The 17,223-nt window shown below is 41.7% G+C and overlaps 1 protein-coding gene across 3 annotated transcripts in view; it reads left to right on the forward strand.

The window, feature by feature from the left end:
* The window catches only part of ADAMTS17 (ADAM metallopeptidase with thrombospondin type 1 motif 17), a 189,827-nt gene that overhangs the window by 143,689 nt on the left and 28,915 nt on the right, over positions 1 to 17,223 (forward strand). For all 3 annotated transcript variants that reach the window (XM_086620322.1, XM_086620323.1, XM_086620324.1), the window contains 3 exons: positions 3,446 to 3,603; positions 7,917 to 8,076; positions 10,098 to 10,233. In XM_086620322.1, the coding sequence (XP_086476448.1) occupies positions 3,446 to 3,603; positions 7,917 to 8,076; positions 10,098 to 10,233 (454 nt within the window). The remainder of the gene's footprint in view (positions 1 to 3,445; positions 3,604 to 7,916; positions 8,077 to 10,097; positions 10,234 to 17,223) is intronic.

Raw genomic sequence — 17,223 nt, forward strand, 5'->3', positions numbered from 1 at the left:
TTCCACCACATACATCTCACTTCTCCTGCAAAAAAACGTACCTGCAGTTTCCCTTCACCCTGATTTTGAAGCCTCTAATGGGACCATGAGAGCTGTCAGGAAGGTTGTGAGCAACAGGACAAAAGGATATTCCGCTTTTCTCCAGTAACTGCCCAGGATGCAGATCCTCAGAAAGGCACACACAGTCGCAAAGGACATTGCGACCTCCACCTGCTCCAGACTTCCCCAGAGGTTAGACAGTAGAAATGCTCAGTTGGTAAATTGAATTTGCCCTGAAATATTGCAGGACACTGAGGCCAGCGGTCATAGAGCACCTCGTGTATGGGCTCTCAGCCCCCAGTGAAAAGGGGATTGCCTGCATACTGCTTATTGAGAAGGGATCCTGGATAGTCCTGGATCCTGACCCATGCTAGGATCTGTTTGGGAGAATTCAAGTTGACCTGGACTATAAAGTGTGCTAGGGACCGTTTTAACAACATAGAGGTTCCCAGGTGCCTGGAAACATGTCTGTGCACTGCGCGTGGAATAGTCTAAAAATAGATTTCCACTGTGAGATGGTGCTTCATGCTGGAATCACTTCAGGTGTTTCCTCTTACCTTGGGATCTGCGGAGCCAGCCACTTGTCCTGTTGAGCCAAACAGAACAGTTTTTCAGGAAACCCCCTAAAGAGGAAACTAACAGGGATTTCCTTCCTCTTAAACCTCATCTGAGGAAGGGGTGATCTGGCCTCTCATTTCTTGAGGAAACCCTCATTGTAATAGCTATATAAAAGATGTTAGACATGGCCAACTAGAATAAAAGGAAGGTCCATGTAGAATAGCCCAGTATCGCTACCAACACTCCCACAGTAAATTAGACCCAACTGGTAAGTCAGCTGTGTTGTGCAGTTGACCAGTCCAGTTCCACCACCACTGGTCTCATGTGCATATTAGACAATTGTATATAGCCAAAGCACACCTGGAAGGGTTTGCTGGCAATGGGGACTCGATCCAAAGAGATGACAATGGAAGATTTTCCTATTGACTTGACAAGGCTTTAAATCAGCTCCTCTTACCTTCTTGCAACACACTCAGGTGAGTGAAAGCCAAGGTTGTGTTTTTTACTAGAAGAGAATAAAATAGGCATGAAATGCTGGAGTTTAAGAATACATCTTGTTAAAGGCTTAGCCAAAAGACACAGTTAACCTTGAACTAAGAAGCCCAGTAACACATGGGCTATTGTGTCTGTCTGATGTCAGGGCAAATTTGATCATGGTGTGTGGATTTCCACAAAGGGGCCTGGGACTTTCTCTCTGTTAAAACAGAGTCTGCCAATTTTCTCTTCCCCCAACGCATCACACAGACATCTGAACAACTCTACTTTCATTCTAATGTAGAAGACACATGAATCTTTAAATCAGCTTGCACTGATGAGTCAACAGTAATGTGATGTCCTAAAGGCTGGAGTTGTCTTTCAGTGTTTGAAGGATATTAGTGATGCTGATGCAGTAGGTTATGCTGGAAGAAAGGACATGTTACTCCAAGTATCTTTAGTTCTCAGTATTCATCTTACAGGGCTTCCTTCTAAAGTAGAGCTTTCTTCATTGTCCTTATGATGCATAGAGACACTTCTGGACATGATGGATGTGATCCTACAGTATCTGACCTTATGCATGTGTGTCCAGCTCATGGAGTCTGAAAGGAGGGTGGCTGTGGCAGGCTGTTCCTTGCCTGCTGACTTTTTTTATTTGTGGCCTGATTTCCGTCAAACTCAAGGGTAGATCGTGTTTCACCTGCTACAAGAGAGTATTAAGCTGATCTGCCAAGTTCACATTCTGTCCACTGACGAGTCTCTGCTTCTTAACTTGAATTTTCTTTATAACTGTGACAGCTAAATGTTGACTTGTTCAATGTTTGCATTGTGGGGCATACACAAACTCAGGAAGTTTTATTTTATACTTGGAAATCTCCACGAGTGTATCAACACAGAGATTTGATTGATCTTTTTCTCAAGGAAAGTTTAGGAACATACAGTTTCAAAAGCTGGTTCTGCTTGGAAACTATAAGAAAAATGCACAGCTGTCTTGTTACATTTGGAAGGAGAGTTTAGAGGTAAACGATCTATGAATTTTATGTTAATGCTTGAAGATCAGAATAGGTTTCCTTATATGCCATCCGAAGGAGACTCTTTGAACCCAACTGCTGCCAGGCTTTAGTCAGTCTCAGGATGGACTATCTGTGTACAAATATACAGAGCTTGCCTTGCAAACGAGACTTCAGCTTACAGCCACTGGTGCTCCCATACTGTTTCACCTCAAGTACCAGTTTTAATAGCTGTAAGAGTATAGCACTGCAAGTATGGAAGTGTTTCACCAGAAGTATCTGCAGGTCATACTCAAGCGGCCACTCCGAGGTGTTAGATGCTTACATCGTGTCTGCCAGTTTGGTGTAATGTCCAAATTTATGGTACCATCTGTTTTTCAAAGATTAAAATCTAAATTGTTAGATTTGAGAATAATCCTTGAAGTGATCTAAATGTTAATTTCTGATATACCAGATATTCCAGACATCTTCATTTTACATACAAGCCTACGTGTTTCCTGCCAACCTTTGACAAACAATATTTAGATTATTCCAGGAAGAATTATGGCTCTAACTGATTGTTCTTTAATTATGCTCTCTGTTTACAATCTACACTACTCAGCTGGGATGAGGAAAATGGTCTAGTAAGTTTTGCACTTTCCTAGTCAGTCACTTCTACTTTGTGGTGCTTGCTTGTTAGCACAATGCTGTAGTATTTCAGTATTACTTTTAAATCCAAATTAAATCTCTCTTCACTGAAAATCAAAGAAAAACATTTCAGTTGTGCACGCCTTCCTTTGCAAAAGCAGAGCTGTATTTGTAACTGAATTCAACAATATGCCATGAGTATACGTGGGTTTTGGACAAGCTCCTGAAACAGGTCAGACTGTGGAAAAGTTCTACCATTTAGTCCTAAATTAGAGGGTTTTTTTCAAGGACAGCAGGTAGTTGTCTTTCCTTCCTTTTATTTCCTTTGTAACTCCTTCAGCACACTCTTTCTTCCCTTTAAATTTTCTGGCAGTGGAATGGCACAGAAAATGCCTCGAAATTTTGCAACTAGAGAACGTTGCTTGTTCAGAAAGCAGAACATAAGGTTTTACTACTTAAAATTATTAGCAAGACTAGTTTATATAACTTTATTGTTACTTAATGACATTGTTAATATAATTAGAAATGCCTTAATCAACTGAAATACAGAATATACCCAAGTTAGAAACATTATGATGCCAGCTAAAATTATACTTCTTTTTTTCTTCTTTTAAACTCATATTCGTTACAAGGCTACTGCATCTTGTGCTTCAGGTGGGTTGAAACAGAAGCTCAATAGTCTGTACTGTAATTACAAATTCACTTACATTTTTTCTATGGTGTTTGATTTGTTCCAGCTTTAAAAGATTCCAGTAAGAGATCCATTAACAGCGACTGGAAAATTGAGCTTCCTGGTGAGTTTCAGATCGCAGGCACTACTGTCCGGTACGTGCGAAGGGGTCTGTGGGAGAAAATCTCTGCCAAAGGACCAACTAAAATACCACTGCACTTGATGGTAACTTTATATCCTTTGTTTGTGTTTCTTAAGTCGTGCAACATAGAGGGTTTATATCCTAGCTGAAAGTTAAATTTTCATTGTTTGCTTCCTCACCAGAGTTTTTTAAAGGTATGCTGTAGCGCCTCTCTTTGCATTCTTGTCCAGCATTGCAAAGGCTGGAGAATCCCAGCTCCCTATTTAAAAATAAATGATGCTCTATTCTGGGAGAACATGCAGGGTCCCAGCAGACTCTTGTCCAGAACAGGATACTCCTATAATGCACTGCAGACAATGTGACAGGTCCATTCTAGAGGATGTAGGTTTCCAGGGGCCTGCTTTGTTTCGTGGACATTTCTGCTCACACACAGGAAAAGATATTTGCTGAAATATCTTCTCGGCTGATACCAGGACATATTTTGTATTTAAATACACCGTTGTTCCAAGAGAAAAGATGAAAATTTGGGATGTACAGATGATACATTTGAATTTGACCTTTTGTAGCAACTTAGTTGCACACAGAAATGTTCCGTTGTTTTCTTTATATTGTTTTTTTAATTTTATGTCATTTAAGATGTTCTTGAAAGTTTTTCCTAATGTTCAACATAGTCCCCTGGTTAACCAAGCATGTCATTTTATAAACAGTCATATGACTGCTGTATGAGAACACGAGTGAGAAGTCCACAGGGGTGAGAAGAACAGGATTGTAGTGCCAGCCCTGTCGCTAATGGCTGATGGGCTGACTCATGGGCCGGTCCCTTAATGTTGGTGGTTGCTAACCTTGATGTTTCTAGCTGTAATAATGCCTGTCTCCTATGTGTGTTACTATTTGAAAGTCTGCAGAAAGCTTTACAGTTTCTATAGCAAGGTTTGCATACGTAGAGTATTTTAATGTATGCAGTTTCCTGTAACTTTTTTATCCAAAGATATTTTTCTGTGTACTGTTTCTTTTCCTTGTGACTTTTTGCCATGTTTGTTCACTGAAGGCTCTTTGTAAGCACTGCTAAAAATCAGAAGTCTCTCCCTTTCCTCACCTGAATTTTTTGACTTGCTGGTATTCACTGTGCAACATTTCATGGTCCACTTTGAAAGGCTCAAAAGTTGCTTGAACTTTTCACACACACGAAAAAAATAATAGTAATACTCCACTTTGTCAGTACTTTCTCTGTGTCAAAATATGTTGCACAGGAACATGAGGTGTCTTGTCTTTGTTTTATCAGACAGATGAGTGAGTTTACTAGGTTCACATACAGACCAGTGTAAAGCTGAATTCAAAGAGGTTACTACTGATATAGCCAGTGGTGCAGGTTTGGGCACGCTGGCACCCTCCTAACTCAGCCATATAATTCAAGGTCTGCCCACAGATGGGAAGTGTATACAGGAGCCATCTGCATCATCAGAAAAGTCAGCTTCTGCTTGACTTTGGCCTTAACCCAAGTCTTCCCTCCTGAAACCAGGACTGACAAAGTATCTCGTACTGCCAAGGTCTTCCTAACCTCACGTAAGAAAAAGGAGTTGCGCAGGTACTGTTTGTGAAGATGCTGTGCAGGGTTCCTTTGCCAGCTCTTGCAGGTTTCCAGGGTGTTACTTTGTTGAGGTGTATGCAGTAAAACCTGGTACCAGAGTTTGTGAACTTCAGCGTCAGTAGAGCTTTGTTTTTAAAGAAATATTCATTTCCCCTTCATTAGGAATAAACAACTAGCATAGGAAACCAGTGATTATGAGGTTCTCCATGAGTATCCTTTTCACATATAGACTGGCATTTTCAGCACATATGAGCAGAGGAAATTTTCCTTCTTCACCTTCCCCCTAGAAATGATTAAAAAGGAGGAAAGTAAAAGTTACCAGACCATTAAAAAAAAACAACATGTGGCTTGAAATCACTGCCAGTTGTAAACAAAGCACACGTGAAGACTTTTCTTTGAATCAGATATTAATCTTTTCCTTGATAAAGGGTAGTGGGTTTCATTCTTTCAACGCAAGAAAGGCAGGATGGTTACCAGTTAGCTCTAAATAGAAAACTGTTGTTCAAACAGTGGTAGAATACACTGGACTGACAAAGAGCCAGAAGCTTCAGTCAGTCCATTGTGACCTGCATTTGAAACCAATTATACACACATACACACACACCCCAATTATATATGGCTACGAAATTGCCTGAAATTGGTTTCATATGGGCCTTTAGATTCACTAGTCCTGCACCCATATTGAGATAATAAGGATTTCTTTTTAGGAGTTGGTTTTTAATACTTGAGGCATTTCTCCAAATGCATTGCTGTAAGTATATTTCTTGGAGAAATTAATGTTTGTGTAACTAGGCCTGTGCTAGACCTCCTCTTGGCAACAGAGGACAACCAAACACTCCCAGAGCATAGAGATGCTTTAGACAAGACTGATCGATCAATTGTGTAGAACAAGCTGCTTGTATCTCATGCACTTAAAGAAAGCCAGAGCAGAACTTGAGTTCTCTGCCTCTGACTGCCTGGTACTTCAAATTGTGGGGTTTTTTTTAAAAAAAAAACATTCATCTTTGAAACTGTAATGATGGCTGGCTAGTTTCAACCTCGGTATTCAGTTCTGGTAGTAAGGCTCCCTCTGTAGCTGAAGCAAAATCCCATCTTTTTTCCCCATGTCTTCTGGAAGATGCTTTTCTGCCCAGGATTATGCACTGTGCAGAGCAACACATGGGTGCTGAGTTTGTGTAGTCCTACAGTATTCACTGCACAGACCTCCAGGATGTCAGTGGCGACGATCCGGACCCCTTCTTTCAGCATACAGTTATTTTTTTGGCTAAATGAGCTTATAACTGCTTTAGTGAGATTATTGGTTAAGTAGGAGTGATTTCTGCAAATCTGACAGGAAACAATTATTGTTGGGAGAAAATAGCATTTGCAAATTTGTTTTTTTTTTTCAATCGGGCAACTGCTTGCTTCACTTATGATAGCCCTACTTAAAATATCTTATTTGATAAGGTACTGCTCCTGTTTCAGTAGGTGAGAAGAGCCAGCAGAATTCACCTGTCTAATGCTGCTGAGATTATGGGATAAGAAGGCTAAAGCCACACCATCAGCATTACAGTAGTACTTCTATGGCATTTGTTAATGGTGTGGTAACTCAGATTCCATGGACCTCATACTCCATTGGGCATCTTCTAGTCATTTCTGACTCAAGCCAGTGAACATGAGAGCCAAATGAAGCCCAATACATAAATCAAAACAGGATCAGAACTGTCATCTGCTTGTGGTGAAAAAATAAGCCTTTTTCTCTGTTCCTCTGTCTTTGTTAATAATTGGGGAATTTTGGAGTAATAACACTAGAGACGTCACATGTGACTTCATGGGAAATAATCAGCCCACTGTTGAAAGCAGAGTTCACCTTCCTCTAGCAATATGCCGGGTATGAAAATATCTGTGTTGCCAGCAGCTGTGCGATACGGCTCTTCCTTGTCATCCTCAGCTTTCTGAGACAATAAAATCCTGCTCCTGCAGCTTGTCAGCAGGAATGGTCATGCTCACTTTGAGTTCCACATTTTCCAGGAGACATGTGACTTTTTCTTGTGTTAGTTGTTTTTGCTTTGAGGATCACCTTGTTCCTCTAGATGAGGAATAAACATTTGAAGGCAGAATAAACATTTCTGCCTGCAAACTAAGGGCTGCTGCAGCCCAACTCAATGCAACAGTAAATGCTGCAGCACACAGAATCACAGAATGGTTGAAACTGAAAGAGACTTCTGGAGGTTGTCTTGTCCAAACCCTCAGCTCAGGCAGGAGAGTGTGAAGCAGGCTGCCCAGGACCATGATCCATGAAGAGTATGGTGTTAAGTCACAACTTCCCCGATCTCTACAAGGGTCCTCAACCATAAGCCTGAGTCTCTGCATGAGGTTTGCAGACAACTTGCTTTCTGAAAAACAAGGGTAGGACAGGTATGATGAGTGACTTTTTAACTCTAGGTGATCATTAAAGTAGTTACTATATGGAAACTGCTAATTTAATGCTTCCTGTTGTCTTACTATTTCTCTTTAGATAGCCTGTTGCCTGCTCATCACATTTGAGGCTTAAACAAAGTTACGCACCGAATTCCAGGTTTAGACAGCAACATGACTGGTTTAAATATTCACAAATCATAAGCAGTTATTGCTCCCGCAGATGCCCTCTTTCACCAATGCCACTGTAATTTCAAGTTTCTAGATAAAGATTTTGTTGCCTTTCACAACGTACTTAAATTTTAGAAATATTGGCCCGAGACAGCGTTTCCAGCATTACTGTCTCTGCCGTCTGTTGGCTTTCCCAGTACGCAGTGTGTTGTAACAGCCTTTCTTTTCCTGCTGAACCAGGTGCTGTTATTTCATGACCAGAATTATGGAATTCATTATGAATACACCATTCCTGTAAACTACACTGCTGAAAACAGAAGCGAGCCAGAAAAGCAACAGGATTCTTTGTACATCTGGACACACAGCGGATGGGAAGGGTGCAGTGTGCAGTGTGGAGGAGGTAAGGCCATTTGGAAGCTTGGTGGGATTTGCTGTACGGTGTTTACAGACATCAGCCGTTAGAGAGGTGCCTGCAGAAGACAGTGTTGCCAAAGCATGAAGGAAACTGGCCATGGGAATGGATGTCGCCATAATGAACTCAAATGAGAGCTCGTTCTCACCAGCTCTCCCAGCTATCATCTACATCCCCACAGTTAATTTTCACCCAGCATTTTGGCAGGGACACTGCTTTGTCGGCTCGTTACCGTAGGCTGGAGCTGCACCTGGATTAGTGCTCCACGGATGGCTCAAGGCACCGTGTGCAGCCCCATATCTCAAACCTCCGTCACATTCTTGGAGCGCAGTTTTCACAGATGTTCAGGCATGTTCACTGAAAGACACTTCCTTCCCCGGGGATGAAACGGGGGCAGTGCTGCTGTGACAAACTCCTGCAGATTGCATCAGACACTCTTAATGTGGGGTGGACTTTCTGGGAGTGCATGAGCACGTTGCAGATCTCACTTTTCAGATGATCCCTGGGATGTGCTGAGACAGATCTGCTGAAAGCCTGGGGGGAATTGATGCCTGTGAAACCAGAGACCAGTTTGTCAGCCACTGTCCATTGAATTTTCAGTGCTGGGAGAAGTAGGTTTTTCCCTGAGGAAAATGAATCATTTCCATGCATTCTGGCCAGTCTTTCTTCACCAGGAGACCTAATTATTTATCATGTTATACGACACAAAGAAAGAGTGGTCATCTTCACATTTGAAGGCTCACTGCCCTCAGCGTACTGAAATAATGGATTTTTTTTCCTATAAATAGAACTCATTTTAAAATGGACGCTTACTTTTACTCATGTTTTAAAACAATAATTTCTTAGAGCTATTAAACTCTCACATGAATGAGTAGGAAATTTGTTTCTGGCTCTTTTGTTTTGTGTTGCAAGCCTGCCACATTTGAATCAAATCAGTACCTGGCAACATGGCTCCCACCAGCAGTAGCTTGGATGGCAACTGGTCTCATATCTTTTGTCAGATACTTTTACTACTTATCCAAGCTGGGAATGGCGTTTTCCCTTTTGACACAGACTTTTACAATTTTTTTTTATTAATAGAATTTGAGTTATTTTTTATTATCTGCTGAGATCATGAATAAACTCAATTTGATGCAGACTCAGGGTTAAGAAGAGGATCCAAGAAACCAAAATAATTAGCAGCAAGGCAAAGTCACATGGTGCAGGGATTTTCCTTGCATTTTCCTTGTCACATCTGGTCATTGTTATGCCGCCTTGTGGCACAGCTTTCCCGATGTCACACAGTAGAAGACTGAACCCTGAGTGCCACGCTGCTGCGCTGAAACTCCTGATGCACAGGCAGTTTATGTGAGAAATGCTGACTACTCCTGAGATACCTCCTACTGGCAGGGCTTTTGAAGTAGTGTATCTGGAGGGCCAGAAGAAGAGAAATAATTTATTTTGGTGGCTTAATTTCACCTCTTTGTGAAATATGAACAAGCCTGGTTTATCACTCTTGAACCCCGGTCACTCCTGTTCAGCCTGACTCTTCCTGAATTGGGCAGCAGCAAGAGGCAGCTATCCTGTCATTATCAGTCCCTGAGGGGTGGATGGTTGGGTGGCTTCAGCTTACATAGCTGGAGCATCTGTCCTAGGTGATTACAGGGCACAGCTACACATGGAGGAGGAACCAGAAATGAAAGCAAATTGTTTTCAAGATTGTTTCCACCTTAAACACTAGAAGGAGAAAGCCCAACATGTTGTTCCTGTGAAGCAGTCAATTTCACTATTATTGGGGAAAGATTTATAGCTTTTTGGGAAAAAAAAAAAAAAAAAAAGCCAACAACAGTACAAAGGTAAGACAGAAGTAGGAAATAAGATTGCTTGCAGAGATGGGAGGTCTGTGTGGATTACATCTTGTAGAAGTAGTAGGGAGCTCCTAGCTTTTGATTTTTGGATAACAAGTTGACATGGTTTTGTTCTTAGCCACTGGTTTCTTTTTTCAGAGTTGTTTTTTATTTGACTTGTAGGTGAACGGAAAACCATTGTGTCCTGTACTCGAATTATTAACAAGACCATGACACTGGTGAACGACAGCGACTGCCAACGAGTGAATCGCCCTGAGCCCCAGGTCAGGAAATGTAACACACACCCCTGCCAGTCACGGTAAGGAGTTAAAAAATCATAAACCCCAGTATCCTTTTCCTTCACAAATCGCCCATTTCCATAGCCTCCATCTGGTAAACATGGTGAAAATGTCTAAAAGTATTGTGACACATTGTTAGCCATAGTAACCAGCTGTAACATTCATTTCATTTTGTTGAGCAGTCAGGTTTTCTTTACCTCAGAGTCCTTTTAATTTGTGGCCAGTAAGGCCAGATTCCATGCAAGCTGCCTTCTTGCATTGTTTGAGGCTGGTTTTCTTTTCCCCTTGGCTGCCTCCTGGGTGACAGAGCAACTTGCAGTATAAATCTAGACAAAAGCACAGTGACTGCATATCTAACCTTTTTATTTTTTTGAATGAGCACACAGTAGGGTCTAATTAATTGTCAAAACAGTGCTACAAAAAACCTCGCAAACAACTCTCAGCCTTTAAGCTACTATAGCTGACCTGCTGTGTTGTGGGCCTGATCTGTATTAGCATAGTTCAGACTGGGAGTCTCCAGGCAAGGAGTGTCTCCTCTTCATGTGAAGTTTGTGCAGTGTCTAGTATTTGGAAACATACCTGAATCTTGCTGGAGTCAAGAAATTATGATGAAACAATATTTTAGATGCTTTCCTCAGTAAGGGTGCTTTTCTGCATCAGAAGGAGTAATTAGGATCTAATAGTAAAAAGTTCTAAAAATAATAAAAAGCTTTGTTTTTAATTTGGCAGGCACTTTTAGCTGAATTACTTTTTATCTTCATTATATATAAAAAAAAGATGTTTCTGTCCAAAGGAAGGCAAATTAATTTGTTCAGTTTGTTTGCTAATGAAAAAGTTCACTTTTGCTTTGCATTAATGTTTAGCATTGTGGAGTAGTGTAGATGCTCCACTTTTCATAGTAGTTAAAATCAGTTTAGAGTAAAGCTCAACAATATCTAAAAAAGCATATTCAAAACAACCTGCTAGCTGTTGCATCTTGTATAATCAGACAAGCCAGGGAAACGTACCCACAAAGCTAATCCTGCTGGCAGAAACAATAGGGAAAATGAGAAACAGACCACTTCCTTCTAATTAGACCTGCTCTCTGATTAAAGTGCCCTGAAGCAGGGAAATCCAGTGTCAGGAAATCCATCAATAAGGCCAGGCTGTTTCAGGTTTTGTCTGTGCTGCCTGTTATTGCTGCTGTACAATATTGTGGCCATACTGCTTTCAGTGGTATGGAAAGTTATAAGGAGATACCCCATGTGCTACTAGGTGTGTAGGAGAGCCAAACTCCCAATGACTTCAAGGAAACGACTGTCATTTCCATGAGGAAGTTTGCTAAATTCAGTGCATCTGAAGCATCTGCTTGTTTTTCTGCCCTGGCATGAAATATTTTGTGCAAATCTTTGGTGAAGCCATTGGGAGGAGACTGGAGTGAGCCCAGGCAGGTATATGCAGGAGTTCCAGGTGGCAGAGGTGGAGAAGAGCAGCTTACAGAGCTCTGGAAGAAGTGGGCAGCTTCTGCCTCTGCTAGCTGAGAGTAACAAAGGGAGGTCCTGGTCATCAGGTCTTCTAGAGCCATAAGACCCACAGTGCTGTTTCTCAGTGGGAAACATGACCCTGAGCCCTTGGTGAAGTCTCCTTTTCGTTGCATACTTCCATCATGACATTGCTGCCTGTCCAGGGCAGTGACAGTGGGTTAGGTTAAATCACACAAAACCTCCTGAGAAAAGAGTACTCTGTTCCTATGTCCAGATTGTTTTCTTTTATGGATTCAGGTCCAGTCCTTAATGTTATTCCAAGGTATCTCTTCTTCTGTATGGAGATAGCAGGCAATTTATAGCCGTAATTTGGTGCAGTTGTCCCCAGGAGCAGTTAGCACTGGCACAGTGATACTCTCATCGGTCCATTTTTTGTCAGAGCAATGACAGGAAACACCAAACATGCTTAGTACCCGGAAAGGCCACAAAATCCGTGCTGATGATCTGATAGACCACACTCCCTCACTCCCTCCGTGTAGACCACACTTTCACACTTAACATGCTTTTGACTGGAAACATTTTCAGAAGCACATTCTCTGTGCCTCTGTAGAATTTAAATTTCCACTTGCGTTTGCCCACCCAGATATTAGAAATGCATGCTTAGCATATTCTCTGACCAAGAACATCTTAAGGAAACCATTCTCTTTCACCATGTCAATGCTTTTTTTATGAGCCCTGAATTTGTTTTAGGGTTTCAAGTAAAATTATTGTAGCATCTTGTTACAATAAGGTCCTTTCCCGTTCCTACTCAGACCTAAGCCATTTACCTGAGTGTAGAAGAAGGAACAATGCTTTCCTTTCTGTAGTAAACCTGCTCTGTTTTGTGTGCTTTGATCTACATTTACACTTTTACTCAAAATTTCCAAGAATCACTGTATAGAGAATTTATCCCTAGGGAAGAGTCTTAGGGCCAGCACAGGACTGGGTCATAGGACACTCAGTCTCTATTTCTCTTTTGCACGTGCTGTGTGGCTTTAATTCACTGTCCCACACTGTCCCTTTGCTTCCACTCTGAATCCATGTGTAATCTGGATTGCATACTCTTTGGGATGGGGTGAGATCATGTTGTATAAATGGAGGAAGAGGAGGAGGCTATTGCTGTTGAGACTGTAATAAAAATAATAAAAAAAATAACCCACTTTATATATATAAAGTGATCTGGAGGAAAAAAAAGGTATGATATTAATAACAGTGTCTTTCTTCCAGCACGATCCCAAAGTGCTTTGCAAATTATATATCCCTTTGAACTTCAGCCACCTCTTGGGAGAGCCAAATAACGTGGGGCAGGGGACAGTAGTTTCATGAGGCCAAGGAGAAGATTAGAGCTCTGCAACTGCAACCCAGCATCTGAAAAATACGAAGCGGGATTGAAAAAAGGATTGGATACACTGACATGTTTTAAAATTAAACGTCAGAGAAGAGAATTTTCTTAAGGGTTTTGTTGAAACTGGCAAAAATAAAAGAATCTTTCATTCTTTATTATTGTTACTCTTTCACCTTTTAAAAAAATGCCTCTTTTTCTTCCTATTTTATTTTTTATGTTCCTTGACCCTCTTTTTCCATTAAATTCTTTACAGCTTCCTTTCCTGTCCCAACTGCACCCTATTAGCACCTCTTTATTCTAATCCTTTGCCTAGCTCTTTAGATATTTTTTACAAAACCCTGCTGTAACCAGATGGAATCTGGATTCTTGCATGCGGTGCGTATGAGTTGTTTCCAGCACACTGAACACCAACCCAAATATATAGGCAAACCCAGCACTCATGTTGGCACAAGACTCAGAAATCACAGATCACATCAGCTGTTATTACTGAAAACATGGGTCGGCCAGTGGCCACACACTTCAACATGCATGGTTGGGTCTATGAATATGAAACTGCTCCCCTCTAATGCAGGAAAAGAACCAAAAACACATGAAATTTCCCAACTGTTAGACTTGTAATGGCCTGTATGCAAACACTGTTAATTTTCCTCCTCTTTGCTGTAATAGATTTTAATAGAGCTTGAGTTCTCTCAGGGACCTGCCGAATATGTGGTGTTCCTAGATCGATGCTTAACAGCAGCAAAAAAGCCAGAAATCCCTGCTATCGTCTGCAGAAAACCACAGGAGACCTGAGCCATTATTTTCACTGTTTAGAACTTGAAAATATCTCCTGAGCCCAAGGGTTAGTTTTCTGCTACTACCAGCAGCATGTCATAGACTCCTTTCTGATTTTGCTCCACAGTCTCCTCCTTCCCTCACTGGAAGGCTCCTCCGCGACCTTTTTGCTCATGTAGGTCAAGATCTTCAAGATCCCTGTTCCTTGCAGGGGGGTTGGACTAGATGACCTTTGACGGTCCCTTCCAGCCCTAACCATTCTATGATTCTATGATTTCCAGCCTTAATTGTTCATTGTCATGTTTCAGCCATTTGTTCTTGCATCAGCTCTCGTCCTTTGCTTATCCAGTATTTTCCCTCCCTAGCTCTTTGCCTTGGGCCAAGTGCCATATGATACAGCAAACCAGCGTATCTTCTCCTTCCATCATTTTGCTGTGTTAAATCTATTACTTTTCCTTAACTTCTTATTGGATCAGAGACTGTGCATCTGTTCTTCATTACCTTGGTCACCTTGGTCATCTTCCCTACTGGTGCTCTATTTGATATTATTTAAATTCATAATTTGAGTGCACAGGTGACCAGGATTATGTGGAGAATCCCAGTCACGGTCCAATCTATCACTTACCTAGTTACATCCATACTCTCCTGTCTTCATTGGCTGTAACTCTTCTGATACATGCTTTGCTTTTTTCATGACTGCATCTGATTTGTGGCTTACAGGCATTCTAGATGTTTTCTTTCTCATTTGTTTCAACGTATGAATCCTACTTTGACACAGAAATGCTTGTTATTAGTCCCTAAGCACACAACCTTGCACTGTATGCTATTAATTTTCATCCTATCTCTGTTATTGCAGTACTCAAGGTTATTCAGTTCTTCCTGTATGACATCCTAATCCTCTGTTGCGTTGACAATGCTTCTAGACTTTGTATTGTCAGCATTTTCCCCAATTTTTCAGCAGTTTCCTTCTTTTTGTGCCAAGGTCATTAATGAACATACTAAATTAGATCAAATGCAAGACAGATCTTTCAGAAAGTCCACTGGTAACTAATCTAAATTCCTTTCATACCTGATATTCCTTTACAGCTCTCATCTACCATACGATTTGCACATTGATATCCATGTTTCCTAACGTATGACCAGTTTCTCCAACTTATGTAAGCATTTCCAGTGCAGCAAAAGGAGTCCTGTACTGATAACCAAATAGATTAAATCTACCACATTTCCTTTGTCTGGAAAAGCAGTTATTTTAATCAAAGAAATATCGCCAGTGAGTTTTGCCTGGAGGAAACCTATGTAGCGTCCATTTACCACTATGTCCTTGATTATTGTTTCCTTCCAAATCCGCTCTAAAAAATGGCATGCTGCTGAGGTCAGGTCTGTGGTTACATGGATTGCTTCTTTCTTTCTTTTTTCTATTCCCCTTAACACTTCTCCATTTGGTCACTGAAAACCAACACCGTGCTCTCCAAGGGCTCACACGCCGCAGTGATGCCCACTGGGGAAAAAAATGAAGCCAGTTCTAGGAGTCAGCCAAGGCCTCAGCTGGCTCAGCACCTACCTCACCGACCTGCCCGAAAGGCTAGTGACTGCTCAAATCGTGGTGCCTCAATGTCCATGGTTGGTAGTGCCCATTGCTTTGATTTCTGGTCTGATTTAAGCTCATGGTGCTTATCTGCATGACCCTTGCTGTCTGAGAGTCCACCTCCCTTCAGACTCCACCACGTACCTGACAGTGCCCTGTTTAACAGTTCAACAATATGGAAATCAGTCAGTCCCCCTGATTCTGGTCTGTTTGCACCATATTTATTTGTGTTATCATCACAGGTAGATAGAGAGCAGAACAGTTTTGAATGTATTTTGCGAGGTGAGAATCTTGCAAATAGTAGAATTCGGGGTGGAGCAGTATGATGGAAAACTCCTTGAGAATGTTAGCAAATTACTTACAGGGCTGCATGGAAATTATACGAAACTGGAGGGACGTATTGGGAGTGTCTGTTAACTGAAGGGACTGAGCTGGACATTTAATGGTTCCAAATGGGTATGTTCTTTCATTAATGCAGTCAGACTCTTTTGGAACCCGTACAAATGTTTATCATCCGTAAGGTTCAATGGCAACAAGTTCAAAACTGTATCTGTGTCTTGTGCTAAGAAACATATCCTTTGGTGTGTTTTGAATTCAGTTACATGAAAAAAAGAAAAGAAGGAACAGCCATGGGGAGGGTTTCAAATCATTTTAGCCTGGAAATCTGGCATAAATAGTAATGTTAGCACCCTCCGATCCAAGGAGGCACCACGTAAGAGCTCATTTTGAAGTTCTTCCCAAAACTGGAGTTGGGATCTCTAGAATCAGTATGAGCTTAATGAATTTGCCAGGACTGTGCTGGACACTGTGCGAGACGCGGTGGCTGCAGGCGGCTGAGTGAGCGGGCAATGCTGCGCTCTGGTGGCTGCTCTTCAGGGAAACCGTCCTGGGCTGCCAGAGGTGGCTGGTGCAGCAGGTCTCCGTCTGGTCTTGCAGGAGTAGAAGCCAAATGCTGTAGACCAGAAAGCCTGGGAGTCTTCTGGACACCTTTGGGAGTGGGCAGCTGATGCCCTGTTGTGGGCACATCTGGTTATCGCCATCCACTAGAAGGAGACAAAATCACATGCATTCCAGGTTGTAGGCAGTTCATCAAGTACAGCAGCAGTCAATGAGTAGTTAATTAGCAACTGAAAGACAGAAAGATATTTTCAAGCACATCTGGCAACTCAACTCAGTGAAGCAATTCTGTAAGAGAAGTACGAGAAGGCTTGGGACCAGACAGCCTGTAGAATTAGGAGGGCTTACTGGCTACTGCTAAATGCATTTACATCAAATAATTCAAGATGACTTGCTAGAGCAGAAGTTAATTTGGCATTAGTTTTCACATGGAGTCATGAGACAGGTTTCTTAGCTTTGGTGTAAACTCCCAGGCTGCTTACATCACAGTTTTTCCCATTATAATGTTTGACTTGACAACCTTATGGTTGAACGTTTCCTTGTTTTAAAATGTTAAATGATCTGTGCTTCTTTGATTTGAGGCTCTTCAGGCCAAGCACAGTCTTTACGCACAAAGAAGGATTAGTAGGATAATCTAGCAAAATATTTAATTGTGAAATTCACTCCTGCTGCTGCCTGCTGTAATGCTCTTCACACTGTTCACATCCTGTGGTGTGAGCTGAGGAAAAGGCTCTGCCTGCCTTGAAAGGCAGGGAATGGAGCTGGACACCAGTTGCCCCATCAAAGATACACCAGCCATGGATCAAGGTAGGCGTAACTTGCTGCAAAAGGGCTCTGAGAGTGCTGATATCCTGTGCCTTAGTGTAGCGAGGCAGCTGCCAGCAAGAAGGACACCTACTCACACCAA

This window comes from Tauraco erythrolophus, chromosome 14 (genome assembly GCF_009769465.1).
Source record: "Tauraco erythrolophus isolate bTauEry1 chromosome 14, bTauEry1.pri, whole genome shotgun sequence".
Taxonomy (NCBI): domain Eukaryota; kingdom Metazoa; phylum Chordata; class Aves; order Musophagiformes; family Musophagidae; genus Tauraco; species Tauraco erythrolophus.